Below are 18,304 nucleotides of genomic sequence, written 5' to 3' on the forward strand. Positions count from 1 at the left end.
GTGCAGCCAGGGGCAGACCCCACCTCTCCCCACACCCCAGAGGGGGCACAGGGCTTCACTCCCCAGCTCAGAGCGTCTGCAGCGTGGCTGTGTCCCCAGTTTTTCTGGCGGGAGGCTGGGCTGGGGGACACCTAGAAAATACCACGTGCCCGCATGGGGACCTCTGTGTCCAGTTGCAGAAAGTTCAAAATAAGTATACTTAACAGTGAATTTAAAAAAAAAATAGAGAGAAAGAAAAGAAAATTATTGAATGTCTCACAAGTTAAGCGATCTGCAAGATTTTATCTTTCCTTGAGTTTCAGGTAATATTTCTAAGAAATTGTGCAGAAGTAATGTATATTGCTTTTAAGTGACCTGGTTTCTTCCTATTTGGGGAGAAAATTGCAGAGGTATGGCATAAGAATCAGTATATGTCATTTCTTCATTAGAAATATCTTTATTTTGCATTCCTCTGAATTTCTTTATTATTTCCCATTTATATGACAAAAAAATCAAAATAAAGAAATATCTTTTTAGAACCACATCTCTTTAGGCAAAAAAAAAAAAGTGTTTTTTTGAGTGGAACTTTTCGTATAAATGAAGCAAAGACTTATATATGTGGCCTGAATCATTCCCATTTACAAATATATTTTACTATTAGAGACAATGACTAATTTTATATTTTCATGGTTTCTTTTAAAATCAAGGGTGATAAAAAAATTATCTTTTTTTAAATTTTGTTTTGTGCTTTACTTACTAAGTTCCCTTGAGATAGAGCTGCCACTGAAGAAATGAGCAAGAAAGCTGTAAAGGGCCTTCCCACGAAATTCTCCCAAGAACTGGAGCATGTCCCTCTGACATTTGGTATAAGCATTCCAGATCCTCAGTGAGTCCTCTTCCATATATTTTTAGCTACTCTACTCAAATCAGGGCGTGTCTGCAAGTCAGCCTTCTAGGGCAGCTTGACAAGGTAGGTCGACTACACAGAGAGTAGGGTGCAGTTCAAACATGCCCACAGTGCTCTCGGCCGCTATTTATAAGATTTTTAAAAATAAGTAATTGACTCTCATCAAGATAAGGGATCATGAGATGCCTCCAGCTAGTTATTCCTCTAAGTTGATTTTGGAGGAGATGAGCTTGGTCTCCCCAGCAGGCCTGCCAGCTCAGACTGAGCCAGACATGAACACCATGAGTCCTGGGCCAGTGCAGTCAGGGTGGGTTGCCTCTCAGTCTTCAGGGCAAGATCATTCCCCAGGAGGTAGACGGTGAGAGGCTGGCCCAAAGGAGTCTGGGGCCTAGCCACCTGGCACCCAGCACCTCGGCAGTGCATTCGGGTCCCCCAGAACCCGAGGTGCTCATGACATATGGCTAACAGGACTGATGCAACACAGGTTGACCGGTCTCAGCTCATGATGTGTAGTAACGTGCACTTCAGTGTGGACATCCTTTCAACTGGGAGAAAATGTCCTGTTTTAGATGTCTTTCTTAATATAACTGTTTATCAGATCCTCATACTTATTTTCAAAGGAGGGAGGCATGATAGCACATGGAGGAAGCACTTTAAAGATATTCTTATCAATAATCAATCGACAACACAACCTCAGTCAGTGAATTTAACGATTTCCATTTCTCCCACCCTGTCTCCGGACATTTGTAAATGGGAGAAAACAACACGGTGGTAGGTTGTATGTCTTGCTGAGGGACAGATCAGGGACAGGCAAGAAGCAAGGTGGTCTCTTGTCACATTCTTGTCATGTGTGCCAGTGCAAAATCATATGATTTTCATGATTATGTATTTGAATGTATAGACATTAAGTTGTGTTTTGATATTAGGGGATATATCTTATGGCCTCCACGTGAGTGTGATCAGTGACAATTCCTGTATAGGTCCAAGCAGAACGTTTCCTTGGGTGGGAAGTAGTTCAGAGAAGCCATGAGCACACAGGACATTCTGGGAGGTTTGGGCTCACAGATCTCTTTGATGTCTTAGATCAAACAAAAGCAACACAAACCCAGTTCACTCCTACTTGAGAAAAGCTAAATCCATGAAATCAGAAATTCAGAAGCTTGTGAATGGTCTTGATTTTTTTTTTTCAGATTTTGCTTGGATTCTGCAAAACTTAAACACTGTTTAAAGCATTTTATCATGATTTTCCCATTGCCATTCTTAAATGTCTTTTTAAGACCGAATTTTCCAGCCAGATGATAACATGCACTACCCCAAATTATTTTCTCTTGGTGTTACTTAAACCCCAAGGCAAATGCAAGATCATGGATAAGGCACACATGTTTTTTGTCTTGAATACATCCATGAGGCAGCAAGTCTAGCTCTAAGATTTGTTCATCATGTGTGTGTCCAAAAGTACCTTTGGAGGGGAAGAGAAGTGATATTTGAGGCAAGTGTTTTATGTCACAGAACTTTGCATCTCTAACCATAGGAACTTAAAATAGACTTGGTGCTATTGTCCCTGGTAACTGCCAGGAAGCGAAGAGGGCGGTGAGGGTCTGGTGTGCTTCCCCGCGGCTGCCGAGTACTTCAGCGCCGAGAACCTGTGCCTGCCTTATGGGGAGTTTCCATGGAAACCCAGTCAATCTCTTCTGCCATTTCAAAACCCAAGCTGTGCGGCACATGGTACTGTCTGATTTTATCCACAGGGGATTTTGATTACCCACATGGGCCTCCCTTCATGGAAAAGATGTGCTCTTAGATGGGTAGATGCAAATCGAATTTTTGTAAATTGATTTTACACCACCCCATTATCAAGGGTCCTGGAGCTGGCTCCATCTGAGAAGCAAAGACCCCTTTTGTTAGGTGAATAATCACTCCTTCATTCACCGACTTCAGAAAATTGTATTTTTGAGGGTTGAGGTTTCTTAAAGCTAGGAAATCTGTATGTAAATCTAAGAGTTTAAAAAAGCTTCAAAGTCTTGAACAGCAACAGAAAAATGACTACGTAGAGCTGATAGAAGAAAGGAACTGTCCTGGGCTGCCTCATGTGGTCCAGAAGCACCACCTAAAGATCAAAGAGCCGAATTACCAGCCCCAACAAAACCAGGAGCGGCCGTGTCAGGGGAAGGCAACAAAGAAAGGCAGTGGGCTCCTCTGCACAGACATCCCAAACCCCAGTGACGGTCGTGGCCCCGGTCCTGGGCTGCTGTGCTGGGCGTGAGCAGGCGAAGGGGGTGCAGGCAGGAGAGCCACTGTGGCGGGCAAGGAACCGAGTCACATCAGGCAGCCTGCAGGCGGCAGGCCTGGGACTCTGCCCCGTCTGCCTGACTTGAAACCTTGATGAGAAGAGCAAACCTTTTAAGAAAGCGAGAACTCTTTCTGGAAATGTTTTTTTCTTTCCCAACACAGTGCAAGCTCTGAAAATGGGCCAAATCAATATTTTGTTTGTTGTTTTCATGGTGATAGAGGACATTTTAAATGCCTCTTTTTTTTTAATCAGATGATGCCTTTGTAAATGGCTTAAACACAAAATCTACTCTGAAAATCTTTCCTTCTCTTTTTTTTTATAATTAGTCAAATCTGATTTTCATTTGCATTAGTTTGGTTATAATGTCTCACTTTAAATCTGAAGAGAATATGTCAACCTCCTACAGCCCTCACCAAAAAAAGGCATATCGAAGAATTTCTACTCATGTTAAAATGAATAAATTTTAAATAAATTTGCACTGAGTGCTTAAATTAGGAAGAGTTTGAGGATTTTTTTTTTTTAAACAGAAAGCAAGGCCAAGTGTATATTACTGGCTAGCAGGAAGCATTTCTGTTTCTTGATCCATTTTCCAAACAGAAACTGGCATGAAGATGAGCTTCTCTTCGATAGAATGATTTTTATTGCTCTCAAATCGTCCTCCCTCTGTGAGCTCTGGGCTGGGGTCTATCCGCACGAGGCGCCGTGTGGGAAATCAGCCCGTGAGGCCAAGTCGCTTCGCTCATTGTTTAGAAAGGAATCACTTAGCAATCGGCCAAAGAGTCTTGTGATCAAACTTTAATTGTACATAACCAGCTGTTACTTTAACAAAAATCAGGTCAACAATCCGATTTCGGGCTGTTGCTGTTCTTGAAACACGGATTCCACTTTAAACGCCCCATTGTTCTGCCTACTTTAAAAATCCTGGCTCGCAGTGCGCACACCCATGACGTTTCGCTCCCCGCTTGCCCCTGTCTGCTCTCGCAGCATGGGCTATAAACTGAGCTCTAAGCTTTGATATGATACAGGATACGCCAGTGTCCATACCTACAGAGCTAGTACCCCGGCCCCTTCCTTAGGACGGAAGGAAATGTACACAGAGTCCGAACACCAGAAACTGTTTACACACGTGTGTGTCGGCACGGGACTCCCCCCGGTCCCATCCCTGTGCAGTGCCGAGGGGCGCGCAGGGGGTGGGTGAAGCCTGTTCTGGGTGCAAGTTGGCCCCGGCTTGGCATCCTCTTTCCACTGTGGCTCTCTGAGCGGAAATCCCTCAGAAGCAGTACACATTTATTAACTGTTCGAAATGTGTGGGTTTTTGTCCTTGCCAGGAACTCGGGTGCTCCCTGGGTAGGGACGGGGTCACAGGGCATGATCCAGGTGTTACTGCGAGGTGTAATGTTGCTTACTAAATCCTTTCATCCTTGGTGGGGTTTGGGGGTTTTTGTTTTTGTTTTCGAACTTTATGGAAAAAAGAACTTTTTCTTAATTTTTGTCCTTAATTTTTACATTCCTGGAGGGTACAAGGAAACTAAAATAGCATGCACTGAAATGTCTCCATGCCACCTGATTGTTCTTGAGACGGCTCATTTAGGAAGGGGCATGAAGGGCAGGAATGAAAAAACTCTTTTTAAAGCATGTCCTGTCCCATTCGGGCAGTGGCAGTGTGGTCGTCAGAACCCAGACGACGTGGCCTCGCTCGGCTGAAGCAGGTATAGTGCAGCTACCGAGAAGTGCTCCCCATACCTCACTGGTCGAGAGACCTGGGCTCACTCAGGTCAGTTAATGAGGCTTCGAAGGCAGCTCCAACCTACCTGATTGCCCAGTGAACCTCAGCGCTGCCCTCACGGGGCTCAGGGCCGCCAGTTAGCCCGGCTTGCCTAGAGTCCACTTCACGGGAGCCCAGGGTGGACCAGGAGCAGTCTCCCAGGCCTCCGTGCACACTCTTCCACGAACAAACCTTGCTTCGCACGTGGCTATGGTAGCCGAGCCACCTCAAACTCACATAACGAGAAAGGAAGTTGACAGGAGGTATCTGGAGGGAACAGACTCCGGAGTAGATAGCGTCGGGACCAGGATGCTCCAGGGACTGTTGCCACTGAGGCAGGCACTGAAATCCACGATCCTTCCAGAAAGTGCCATTGTGCTTGGAAGGACAGAAGTAGCCCAGGTTGGTATCTGGTGGTGGGTTAGTGGGCACAGGTCCCTACTCCCAGCCAGGACGCTGCCGGCTCCATTTGTCTCTTCGAGTAGGGAGGTGAAGCGTTCAGGAGTTTGCTTTCTGGATAAAGAAGGGAGTTAATTGCTCAGGGGATTTTCTTTCTTTCAAGTAAATTGCCCATTCTGCATTTGTAATTGTAGGTGCCCCACACCTGGCTGTGATGGCTCCGGGCACATCACTGGGAACTACGCTTCTCACCGGAGGTAAGTGGGGCGCCTGTGCTCTTGCACCCTTGCCCCGCACCGCACGGGCATCAGCCGGCCGTGGCGCACGCTGTTTGACCCACAGCTACACACGGTCCAGACATGCGGACCGCAAAGCCACGCCATCCTCACGCAGTCCTTCCTTGCACAGCAGGTGCACCTCCCCTGTCGTGCACCGGGCGCCCCCTGCGAGAACAGTTCTCAGGTCATCCCGCGTCAGTCTTTCCAAATGGACAAGTACAGGGAACAGACCCATCCCATGCAGAGTATAAGGTCCCTGGGCCCATCACTGACGGGCAAATGTTCCGACACAGCCGGGAGTTGGCCTGTCAAATAGGAAGATGTGAGCCGCCAGGCTGTCCAGCCGTTCTCGGCAAGTAGCAGAGCTGAAGACGGAGACGCTCTACGGGACTCACCATGCACCCTGGGCTCCCAAGGAGAAGGGAGTGTCTGAAACGCAGCACAGAGATCCCGTCATGTAGGCCAGGCCATGTGTCCGAAGTGAATTGAGAGAACGTTTGAATACGTTGTCTCCACAGAAGTGGATCTAGATCGTGGCCACATGCCCCAGTTTCTTGTCCTGTTCCGTTAGTGGCCACGCGCCAGGGCCAAGGCAGGGACAAGGACATTTGTGAACGAGGACCCACCCAACCATGGAAAGCAGTGCTGCATCCCCCAGATGTGGAGACTGAGTTAGACGATGCTGTTGCCTTGTCAGTCTGAACTTCAGATTATAGAGTGACCGTCCTGAAGTCTATGGGCACTCGCACTAAATGCATCTCCCACAAGAAGAGAAGAGGAGAGGAGAGAGAGAGACAGGAGAGAGGGACGGAGGAGGGAAAGGGACATAGGGAGGGAGGGTGGGAGGGAGAGGCCCTCAGAGGGAGTGTTAGCCGCGGGCTTCTCACCAGAGGGAGGGTGTGTGTCCACCAACCCCACTGAGTGGATCAGTGGGTGGTGTGGAGCATGTGGCCGCCCGCGTGGCCCAGTCCCTGTGGTCAGAGCAGGGGACGCTCACTGGCTGCTAGCACAGTTTGGATTGGGACACAGACAGCTCCCATGGTGGGTTGCTTCCTCGTGGAGATAGTACCGCAAGCCACGCACTTCCGTGCTCACTGTCCAACCACGTTTCAGCGGCGCCGGGCCGTGGCACACGGAGTGCCCACTAGGAGAACTGAGTCGTGGGGTTGCGGGAGGATTCTTCATGCTCATCCTCCTCACCAGGGCTGTCCGCCCGGGCACTGCAGTTACTCGGGGTCGGACGGTGCTTCACCGTGGGGCGTCCTGCACCCTCCAGGCTCCACCCACAAGACGCCAGCAGCACCATCTCCGCCACTCACGATGACCCAAGAAGTCTTTGGACGTCACGGGGCGTCCACCGGGGCCACCAGCAAACACCTTGCAGCCTTGTCGCGCTGAGCCGGTTGACCAGGCGGGTCAAGCCTGCCGCATTACAGCGGTGCCAAGCGAGAGTAACCAGACTGTCAGCAGCATCGCTGGTTTGGAGTAAATTCAATTCAATTAAAAGCTCCAGTTAAGTATAAAAAGTCAAGCACATTCTATGCTACTCTTTAATTTACCTTGAAAAGAAATGTCTGAGTGTTCACGTGGCCAGAACTTCCCGGATGGTGGACGTTTCGTGTCCAACTGTGGCAAGAGCCGTTCACAGGGACCACAGCCCTTGTCCACATGATCGTGAGGACCCTTTCTTAAGCTGGCCCCTCCCCAGGCCGGCTGTTTCCCGCAGGCTTCGGGCGGGCCCCGCCAAGCAGGTGCAGAGGCCACCCAGTGGGGTCCCGGCCCCCGGGGTCCCGAGGAGCCCCTCACCCCTCTGACCCGTCATCACTCACACGGCCAGGAGCTGTCCCCCAGCGTGAAGCCCCAGCTGTGCTTTTCAAGAGCCCCATGTGCCTCTGACGCCCCGGGACCGTGTCGGAGAGCAGCGGTGCACAGAGTGTTCCGGAACGTCCCCTCGTGACAAAGAGCGCATTTTCTGAGCACCTACCACATGCCGCGAGCGTTACTGAGCATTTCGCCTGTCCAGTCTCGCTGCCCTATGAGAATATGATCTTTGCTCTCGTCTCGTGGAGGAAACCACACAGCAGCCACATCGCACCTGTTGCGGCCTGACCCCTGGGGGCACGTCCACGTGCTGGGTGCCCCAGGCCGCGCCTGCCCGACACAGACAGGTGGCCGGGGGCTGAGTAGGCAGCGAAAGGAAAGGACCAGGGGGTCTCCTTGTGGAACCAGGGTCCCAGCCACAACCAGGACACTCCTCGGGCCTCCTCAGCGCGGCCATCGATCCTCACATGGGTCCACCTCTCTTCAGCCAGAGGGTCAGGGACACGGTGCTCCTCTGTCTGCCTCGGCGAGCCCCCCACGCAGCGCTCCATGTGTGCCCACCTGGGCGCCACCCGCGCACCCCACCCCAGCCTTGCCTCCGCCCAGAGGGCAGGGGTTCTGAAGGTGTTGGTGGTGTTTCCAAAACTCATGAGCTCTCAAATCAAGATTCAGACACGCCACGAGCCCCCGCATCAGTGACGGCGAGCCGTGGGACATCTTCTAGGAGACGTCATCGTGTGGCGTACAATCACAAGCGTCCCCCGGAATTCCCGGATGAGAGGATCCGAAAGCGCCGCTTGGAGGTGACAGGCTCATCCAGGAGATCAGAACTGGGCAACAGAAGCGGAGGCAGTGGGCACAGCGGCAGTGGGCCGCTCGGCTTCCCCCCCCCCCACCGCCCCGGGCCTCATGGCTCCCCCACCCCGGGCCGCACGGCTCCCACGCCCTGGAGCCAGCAAGGGCCGAGGACACACACAGTCCCCGCTGCACACTCGGGAGAGCAGCATGGACAACGGTGAACGAGCACATGGCTCAGGCCCCCACGGAACTCGCGGCTTTAGTGGCACGTGCTAAGTAAGTGGATGGCTTCCAGCACAGCACACGTGACCCAAGGCACAGAGCTCCCGGGCTCCCAGAACTGGCGGAACGAAGGGCGCCCGCGCCCAGGAAGACGTCTTGAACGATGTGCCTTCAAGCAGAGGGACGGAGTGGGGGTGCAGGGGCAGCAGGACGAGGACAGCCGGTGGCGGCGTGTGCCAGCCGGGGAGCGGGGACAGGCACTGGTGGCACAGCCAGGCCCCGGGAGCCTCATGCACACGTGGAGGAATTTGGTGGTGAGCCACTGGGAGGTTTAAGCAGAGCACCTTAATGCAGCCCTGAGTCCACGCCAGCCAGCGCCACCCACAGCGTCTCGGAGGGAAAAGGTGGGTCGAGTTTAAAGACACTCAGGGCGCACTGCACAGGCGGCTGCAAGGAAAGGAAGGGAGGGGCACCGGGAGTGTGGGCACTGGCAGGGTGCGCGAGGGTGGGCCGGACACGGACCGCGGATGCCGAGGCTGCACACGGACTCCAGAGGAGCGTCCCAGGGGCTGCACGAGGCCAGGAGCGCCCGCCGGCCTCAGGTCACGGTGACCTGGGCAAGAGCACTTCTCCGGGCAGAGAGATCAGGAGCCAGACCGCGGTGGGGGCAGCTGCCGAGCAGCCAGAGGTGGGGGAAGAGGACACCCACTTTCCCAGGTTTTACATCAAAACGGAGGGGGTAGCTGGAGGGAGAGAACGCTGGCATACCTCGTCTTTCCCGCGTTCCTGCGGAAGGAGACAGGCCGTGCAGGAGGGGTTGGAACACATGTCGTTGGAGACAGGAGGGGCCGGCTGGGGACCCCCAGCCCAGGGCCCAGGCCCCCAGCACCCGCCCTCTGCCTGTGAGTGCGGCTTCTCACTGGAGAGGAGCCGGGCCGCCCCACAAAGAAGGAAAAATGCCGAGGACGCAGAGTGCCGTCCTGGGGAGTGGGAGCCGCGCCTCTGCCCGAGGATGCGCGTGCTCGAAGGGAGCGGGACTGGCCCGGGAAGGGCACTCGGCAAGCCCAGGAACAGCAGCAACAGCGGCTGGCGCCCCACCTGGGTCCACAGCCACGTGTCTACGCGGGAGTCTGCGGACGTGTGTCCTGGGCGTCTCGGTGAAAGGCCTACTTTCTGGTTCTTCAGCTCTTTGCAAGGAGTCCCGTTTGTTCTATGTATTCTTATGTATAATCTCATACGATAGCCTGTTGTCAGCCTGTATATACGCCCATCCATATATGAGTACTTTTCTATTCCAACCGGAAATTTTCCTATAGATAAGTGTGAGCTTCTATTTCCAACCTTTTGACAATTAAATGAAATACTTAGGTTCAACTTCCTCTGTACCATCTGCAGACACACTCAAGTCTATAGTTCGGGTGAATCCCAGCAGACTACCATGCCCCCCCCCATGGCAGGGCTCGGGAAAACGGGTCCCCAAGAGAGGCCGAGGGGGTGTGTGTTCTCTTCCTCAATGTGGCCCCTTCTCTGCGCCCGGCCGCCCGTCCTCTCTCAGCCAGGCACCCCCAGCCTCTTTCCATGCGGAGGGGCCGCACCCAGAAGGACCGTTTTCCCAGATTTTGTGTTCATGGGGAGAAGCTCCGGCTTCCAGAGAAAGCGAGCTCAGAGCAGGCATCTCGGAAAGGAAGCCGGCTGGCGCGGGCAAAGCGGATTTCCTGAAGCCGTGTCCTTTCTGTAGTCTTTCAGGTTGCCCGAGAGCAAAGAAGAGCGGCATCAGGATAGCACAGAGCAAGGAAGACAAAGAAGACCAGGAGCCCATCAGGTACGCGTGCGGGGTGGGCAGAGAGGAGAGGACATCAGTCACCCCAAGGTCAGATCTGGAACCAGCACCCCGGCTGGCCACCAAATGCACGGTCGGAACAGCAGGTGGTGTCTCCAGGGACTCTCCACCCAGCTGATGTTCCGAGTAATGGGACCCCGGACGCCTCCCCTGGCCCTGGGTGGACCCCGGACGCCTCCCCTGGCCCTGGGTGGACCCCGGACGCCTCCCCCTAGCCCTGGGTGGACCCCGGACGCTTCCCCCTAACCCTGGGTGGAAAAAGCAGTTCACTGACTGGAGAGGCAGTTTCACGAACGTCGACGAAGGTATCCGCTGTAACACTGAAAGCCAACACTGGCCGACATTCTGGCTTTTCAATCGTGTGGCTGCTGTCTGCCTTGCTCTCAGGCAGGCCGTGAGAGCAGTGGGTGCTATGGGCTTCCAGCACATGGGCAAGCTCCTCAGCCCGGCTGCCCGCTCAGCCGTTTGACCCAAACTGATCCCCAGAACCCAGGTCCCGAAACTCCCTAAAAGAAACCTGGCGTTGTCTCCCTGAAACGTTAATCTCAGTGTCTTTGGAGAAAATTTTTTGATTAAAACAAAATAAAAATTAATTAAAATAAGAAGTATTAAAATAAATAAACCTTAACAAAGTAAACGGGTACTATCAATTTTGTAGAATGTAAACTTTGCCATTGAAAAGAAAATGCAGAACCCACCAGTCTGGGGCCCGTGAGGAGCACTGATCACACCCACCTTCTTTGACACATCCGTTGGCTCTTGGGGTTGTACATCCTCGGCCCCTCGGCAGGTAGCCCATGGGGGGAGGTTTCAGAAGCAGGGATTAGCCTACCATTGACCTTTAGCGCCCATCAACGAGTTTCCCCTTTATTCCCCCAAATGTGCTGGTGGGGTACCATGTACCAGCACTCTCCAGGAGACTGTGTTAAATACTATGTCTCCTGCTTCAAACCCTCTGTGGCTGGAGGCTATCTGATGGCCTCTGGAGAACACGGCCAAGCAAACCAATGTTTTCAGCTCTTGAGAAAACCTCGGGTTTATAAAACTATAAAGAATAATCCTGCAATTTCTCCTTGACTTTGCATTCTTCCACCATAAAAGCCGTGATTCTGTCCAAAAGTGGTGTCTTTTAAACAGACACCTGCACCGCACTTGCTACAAGGAACGAATTCTTTTTCATGTGCTGGTGTGCAGCACTGCTCACCCCGTGCACACGTCCTGCCCCAAACAGCCCTCTCTTCCAGGTTCCAGGCATTCCCACGACAGGAGATCCCTCGGCTCGCCACTAGGTGGTGCTCGCAGAGATTTTTCTCTCTTTCTTTCCTGGAGTAGAGCGTGAGGGTTTTCCTTGGAGCCAGGTCATTTTGACTTCGCGGGAGGGGCCACCAGGTATATGGCACCAAGACCACAGAGTGTGTCTCTGCTGCTCCTCAGGTGTCCCGTTCCCGGGTGTGACGGCCAGGGCCACATAACCGGGAAGTACGCCTCCCATCGCAGCGCGTCGGGGTGCCCCTTGGCCGCCAAGAGACAGAAGGATGGGTACCTCAATGGCTCGCAGTTCTCCTGGAAGTCGGTCAAGACGGAGGGCATGTCGTGTCCCACGCCGGGCTGTGACGGGTCGGGGCACGTCAGCGGCAGCTTCCTCACACACCGGAGGTGAGTGGCCCCTGTCCTGGCGCCCTGCCCGGGCAGCCCTGCCAGGAGTGTCCATCAGCTCCTAACTCGACACCCCCATTTAGAAAGAGAAGGTGGAACACTGCTACCAAACTCATGACCCGTCCCGGCGTAAAGAGGAAGACCCTTGAGTGTGTTTGAGAAGCAAATCTCATTCCCATCCCAGAGTCAGGACAGAGGCCCTTGGAAGTCTTGGGTCAGGATCCACAGAGAGAAGCAGGCTGGAATTCTGCACACATACGAGTATCTGTAGGTTTATTCCTTTGGCGAAAGATGGCAGGCAGGCCCCACATGGGGAAGGAAGATGGTATTTGGCACGGGGCCTCATGCTGCATGCCTGGGCCGAAAATGTATCAGGAAATTTCCAGAAGAGCCAGTCAGCCCATTAATTTTTACTTGCTTACTTTTAGAAGAAATATATGCAGTTCAATTGTCTTAGCAGAAGAAGCCTGTCCGTCTGTTGAATCAAAGGGCACTCGGTGGCTCCCCATGGAAGGGTTAGGGTGGGCAGTGTAGACAAATCACAGAGGCCAGTGGAGTCAGTTGGGCATGGTGTCCCCAGCTGCCAGGAAACCAGGCTGGGGGAGAAACACAGCAAAGCCATGTCCAGCACAGAATGAACAAAAGTCAGTTTGCAAACCAGGGGTCATGGGAAGATCAGGAATATGGCACTGAGCCTTGAAATGTTCCTTGAAAGGAAGGTTAATTTTTAATTGTTCAAGAAATTCCTGTTGAGGTAGAGATCTCAGGCGGGATCAGTGAGCCTAAAGAGGAACCACGAATTCCTTTCCCTGACCTGATCTCTCGGCTTACAGCTCAAGGCCAGCAGCCCTGGTGTCTTCCGTGAGAGAGATTGCCCGTGAACAGAGGGGCCCCCGCAGCCCTCGTAGCTTTGCGTGCTCAGGGCACACACAGCGCCCTGTCTGTGCTCGAGTGGACCACACTGCTAGTCCTGGGACGGCCCAGGTCCTGGTGTACAGACACTGACCCCGAGCCCCGGGGTTTGTCACCTGCCCCCAGGGCCAGGAAGGCTACCTCTTTGCCCAGGCCCCTGGGAGCCTCAGAGGTCCCTGGATGTGACCCATGACACCTGTCCCACACGGGGGCCACCAGCTGTGCTGCATGAGCCTGAGGCTCTGGTCTTGGCCCCAAGCTCCTGCCCGCACGGGACCTGGGAGGGGGGACCTGGGAGGGCGTTCAGAGGGCGCTCGAGTCAGAGGCACAGCCTTTGGTGGCAGGGCTACACAGACCGATGTTTCCTTTGACTGAGAAGCTGAATCAGAGAGCTGTGAACGTCTACGTCAACGTGCCTGCAGGCAAGGCTCCGAGCCCATGGGTGTCGGGTGATGGAGCCCCATCTCTTGTAGGGTCTGACTGTGTGTGAAGGAAAACAGGCCAGGGGGTCCGTGGGGAAAGGGGACGAACAGCACTGTGAGCAGAGCTGACTGCATTTTGCTTCCGTTGTGGTAAAAAACACATCTTCCCATCTTAACTGTTTTGGGGTGCGCAGCTCAGTGACCCTGAGGTCACTCACCGTGTTGTGCAGCACCCCCATCCATCTCCCAAACTGATGCTGTGTCCCCATAAACCCTCGCTCCCACTTCCTCCCCCAGCGCCTGGCGCCCCCCCTCCACTCTCTGCTTCTGCACATCGGAGACCCTCCGGGACCTCCAGTGAGTAGGGTCCTGCAGTGTGTCCTTTGGTGTCTGCTCATCTCACTGAGCATGGTGTCCCCCCGTGTGTGGCGGGTTTCGGAATGTCCTCCTTATATGGCTGAACCACATCCTACTGTTTTCGTTTATGTCGTTGGGCGGGCAAACCGTGATTCCCTGAGGGTGTGAGAACAGTCGTCGGGGGCAAGAACACGGCCAAGGGTGCAGACATCCGTCCCTTGGAGCCACGGGCCGTGGTCCTCCCAAACGTGTAAGGCCTCAGTTAGGAAGGGCTCCTGGGAAGACCCCATTAGTGCTCTGAGATGCAGGACTCTTCCTATGATCCCCAGGCTGTGGAAACAAAGTGAGTTTAGAATCGGAAGGGAAGACTCCACCGACCCAGAAATTTCCTATTATTCCTCTTTCCCCCAAACTGTGACAGCTTGTCGGGTGGTAAAGGATGTAAACAGTAGATGAAGCAACACAGGTCTGGAGCCGTCAGGCCCACCAAGCCGCTGTCCCCAGTTTTCTCCTCAGGGAGGTCACGGCCGCAGGTCAGCCGGGGACAAGGACAGTCGGAGCCACACCACCTCTGCATGCCTGCTGTCCACACTGGCTGTGAAACCGTTCTGTTTGTTTTGTTCCTTGGAGGCTGGGGGCTGCACTCTCTACCCTGTAGGGGAAGGTGGGGGGCTCCAGTCCGTATCCTGGGCAGAGCCCCTGGAAAGGACTAGAAAATGCCTTATTTTATCTTAAAGATTGGCTGGGTCTTCCTTAAAAAGCAGTGTTTCAAATGAAAAATAAGTCATTCAAAACAAGATACTTTTCATATAAATCAAAGTTCTATTGGACTGTGTTTCTAACACTCCAATAATAAGGAAAATAGAGTTTTGTTTTCTGATTACACAGCACATTTTTATAACTCATGCTCTCCATGATAGGGGAATACTTCTCGAGTGTTCGGGAGTGACCGATTCTCCCCACCGGGGCTGCTCCACATCCTCACTTCTAAGGCCGGCCGAGAGCAGAGCGAATGCTGTTGCCCGAAGCAGCAGCAGTGAGGCCCGTCCAGTGGCCACACGCGCCTCCTGGGGGCTGTGCAGAGGGCTCCAGAAAACCCAGTCGGGGACTGCTAGGCAAGGGGACCTGGTGACCCAAACCCACCTGGGATAGGCCAGAGGGCAGAGGGCAGGTGTCAAAGGGGCGAGCGAGGATATGGCTGGAGGTAGGAGAGATTCGGGGTGGGGCAGACAGTATCCCCCAAGGGCTGGGGTGGGAGGTGCAGCCTTTTATCAGAAAGGAAAAAGCCAGGGACAGAAAGACACTGAAGAGCTGGGCAGACGGGTGGGCAGAGCTTGGGGGAGGTCAGAGCCCGGGCCAGGGGTTGGGGCAGGTGGGTCCGAGAAGCTGCTACAGAGAGGGGGTGAGTAGGCAGTGGGTGGGCAGCACACGGGCCCTGGGAGGGCCCACAGGACCCAGTGCCTGTCCACCAGCCACCCGGGGAGCAGCCAGTAGGGCATGAGAAAGCAAGGCGGGCAGCAGCCTGGTGCAGCCCTGGGGAAACACTGGGTCGTGGGGGTCACTAAGAGTGTGGGGGGGACGGGCAGAGAGCTGGGAGGGACCAGCTGACAGGGCAGGGGCACCCCACTGCCCAGCCTGCGCCCGCCCGTCCCTCGACCCGGCTGCGTCTCCAGGACCGTCCCCTCCCCCCAGCCCGCTGCTGAGCACTGTTCTCTCCTCATCCACGCATTTCTCACCTCCCTAATATATTCTTCCCTCCACCTCCCCCTCTGCCCCGAAAAGGCCTCCTCATCCTTCAGCATGTGTGGGGCTCACTGTGCGTGCACCTGCAACGTTGAACGCACCCTCCTGTGTTAACTCTCTGAGCATCTGCGGGAGCCCAGAGACATGGGCACCACCGTGTGAAAGACTAGAACTCAGGCCAGACGAGAGACGTGACTGCGTGCAGTGTGTCAGTGACAGAGCAGGACTCACACCCAGGTGGCCTGCCTCCTGCCATCCAGGCCTCCTCCTCTGAGCTGTGCGGCCTCCCCTCAACCCTCGGCGTATTTAGGGACCTGGTGACACAAGCCCCCCTTCCCTCTCTGAGCCCAGCGGTCCCTGCCCTTCAGGGTCTGTCCTGCTCTGTTGCAAAGATTTCTATCCATGGGACCATTTCCTGGTTCCTGCACACCCACAGCACCTCGCTTGGGCCCCACATACCAGCATTTAAGAAATGCCTCCACACATCAGTGTAAATAGGAAGGACCCCTCTGTTCACTCAGTGCAGACGGAGCAGCCTGGCCCCCTCCAAGTGGGAGTGCTTCAGCAGGGGAAAAGTCCTGCGGCAGCAGGCTCTAGACCACAGTCCAGGAGCGAGAGGCCTTAGGTGGAAGGGCAGGGCAGAGGGGGAGTGCTCCACCAGGGTCCCCCTACCCCGCCTGGGGCACAGGTGCAGGAGGCAGCCGCAGGCTGGGGGGGAGGGGGCGGTCCTTAGCTCTCGCAACTGCTTCTTTGAATGTGGGCGCAACACAGAGCCCACCGCCCTCCCATCACCTCCATCTCACTGCCCTGCTGGTAAGATTAGGAAGAGACCACAAAACCAGTCACTAATGCCTACCTTGGAAAATTAATAGTCTTAGAACTAAGTCTTTCATTGGGATTGACCAAAATGAATTTTTTTTTTCAAAAAGATCATGTCCTAGACCCTCTTAAACGTTCCCACCCACACCCTACAACCTGATTTACTTTATTTTCAGTTTCCTTACAGCCCACCACAAACGGGCAGCCCGCCTTTTTCCAGATGTTCATTTTGCCTGTTGCTTCCAAGAGAATCGCATTAAAAATAAGTCACCGTCCTGAGTACTGACTCCGTGAGTCACTTTTGAGATCAGTCATCTCACTGGTCTCTGGGGGAGCACTACCACTTCCTTCCCACCCGCCCCACAGGTAGACCCAGGGCACAGCATCACCAAATGCAAGGGATGCTGGGAGATGTAGTCCACCTTTGGATGTGGGGGAGATGGAGTCTTTGTAAGCCCAAGACTCTGTGTTATCCTGCTTCCCTCGGGTGTTGAGAAGCCATAGTTTGTTTACAAACACATACATAATCACTGAACTACAGCACCCTGAGATCTGTGTGGTCCCGAATTTAGAGATCAGACAACCAGCACCAAGAAGGCAAGAGGCTCTCCCCTGGGCACACGGCCCGTAAGGAGAAAAGCCTGTCCGGCGGGTGTCACTCATGGACCACCTGTATACCCCTGCAACACCCAGCCCGGACGCCCACGATACGGGGACTTGGGGAGGCATCGGGAAGAGCACTGTGACTCACTTGCCCAGTAGGCTGCCTTTGGGCCTCCTGGGGGCATCACCTGCTCTTCTCCAGGCAGAGGGGAAGCAGAGTGGGGCAGACCTCTCCCGCCCCCCCCCACGTCCTGGGCCCACCATGGAGACATCCGCCCCTGCAGTGAGTCCTCTCACAGCTGAGACCTTGCCCCTCCCCCCCAGGCCACACGAATGCACAGAGGACCCTCAAGGAGCGTCCAGGTGCTCTGCACTCTAGCCTCTGATGACAAATCCAAATGCCACGGCTTCAGGAAATCTGTGGGTCTACCAATCATGATCCAAGCGTGGATAAACCCGGGGCCTCGCTGCCCCAGGAACACCCCCTCTGGACTCTGTGCGGCCCCCTGGTAACCCTGCCCACCCTCTCTGAGCCCTCTCCCCTGGCTTCTGCTGCCGGCTACAAGAGGCGAGGAAACTGGGAGGTCATGGCCGGTCATGGCCATTTTCTGTCACAAAAGCAGATTGCACGCATTGTGCTTCCCTTTACAACACAAGAAGAGAGGGCTTCTAAATTCCAGATTTCTTTACCAGAGAAGGAGGGGTAGAGGGCTCGGGTGGCCCCTCTCTAGAAGGAGTCGCTGCCCTAGAAGGGGGTGGAAATGTTCATCCAAGGCCAGAGGGCACGCTGGATGGAGATTTGCTGGGCGCCTGTTTCTGGGAAGGGAGCCGGGTCCCCACTCCCCTTGGGTCACCCAGTGGTCATCTCAGCAGGTGGCCCCGTCTGTGGGAAGACGTCTCTGTGCTTCGTTCGTGGCCTGTTCGCTGGACCCAGATTTGTCTTGTTGCCAGAGGAGGCCTGGCAGGCAGCTCCCTCCCTGCAGAAGGACTGTCCTTTGTGGGGGACTGGAACTCCCCAAGTAGAGGGGATGCAACGAGATCTTGCTGAGGACATAGTTCTGCTCCTTTGCGGGGGACACATGTGGGGCTGCGGGGCCCGTGCCCTTGACAAGAGCTGTCCGCACACCCCCCCTCCAACACGCACCCCTAGAAGGAGAGAGCCCATGGTGAAATTTGAGTCTAACTCCTGAGCACTCACTGCCTCCCAGGTCGCCGTCGTCCTCAGAGCTGTGTCCGAGGCAGTTGGCCTTACTGACTCCCTAACCGCATGACAAAGCCTTCTGGGGACTTGAATTCACCACCCGTTACAGGTGGCTGCCGACGGGCCCAGTGCAGACGTGCCCCATGGGGCTGGTCCCCTCTGCATGGCCCTGTGCTGACCACTGCCTCTAAAACCCCTCAGTTGTGTGACCCTGTATTTTAATCTCCCTGTTTCAATATTTGACGGGAAACATTTGGGAGGGAGAAATCCAACATCTGCCTCAAACCGTGAC

At 54.3% G+C, this 18,304-nt stretch overlaps 1 protein-coding gene across 4 annotated transcripts in view; it reads left to right on the forward strand.

Annotated features, from left to right (window-relative positions):
• MYT1L (myelin transcription factor 1 like) overlaps positions 1 to 18,304 on the forward strand; it is a 137,915-nt gene that overhangs the window by 100,537 nt on the left and 19,074 nt on the right. For all 4 annotated transcript variants that reach the window (XM_040622863.1, XM_040622864.1, XM_040622862.1 and 1 more), the window contains exons 15-17: positions 5,535 to 5,597; positions 10,198 to 10,281; positions 11,734 to 11,955. In XM_040622863.1, coding sequence (XP_040478797.1) covers positions 5,535 to 5,597; positions 10,198 to 10,281; positions 11,734 to 11,955 — 369 coding nt within the window. The remainder of the gene's footprint in view (positions 1 to 5,534; positions 5,598 to 10,197; positions 10,282 to 11,733; positions 11,956 to 18,304) is intronic.

The sequence above is a fragment of the Ursus maritimus genome, unplaced genomic scaffold, assembly GCF_017311325.1.
Source record: "Ursus maritimus isolate PB19 unplaced genomic scaffold, ASM1731132v1 scaffold_6, whole genome shotgun sequence".
Classification (NCBI taxonomy): domain Eukaryota; kingdom Metazoa; phylum Chordata; class Mammalia; order Carnivora; family Ursidae; genus Ursus; species Ursus maritimus.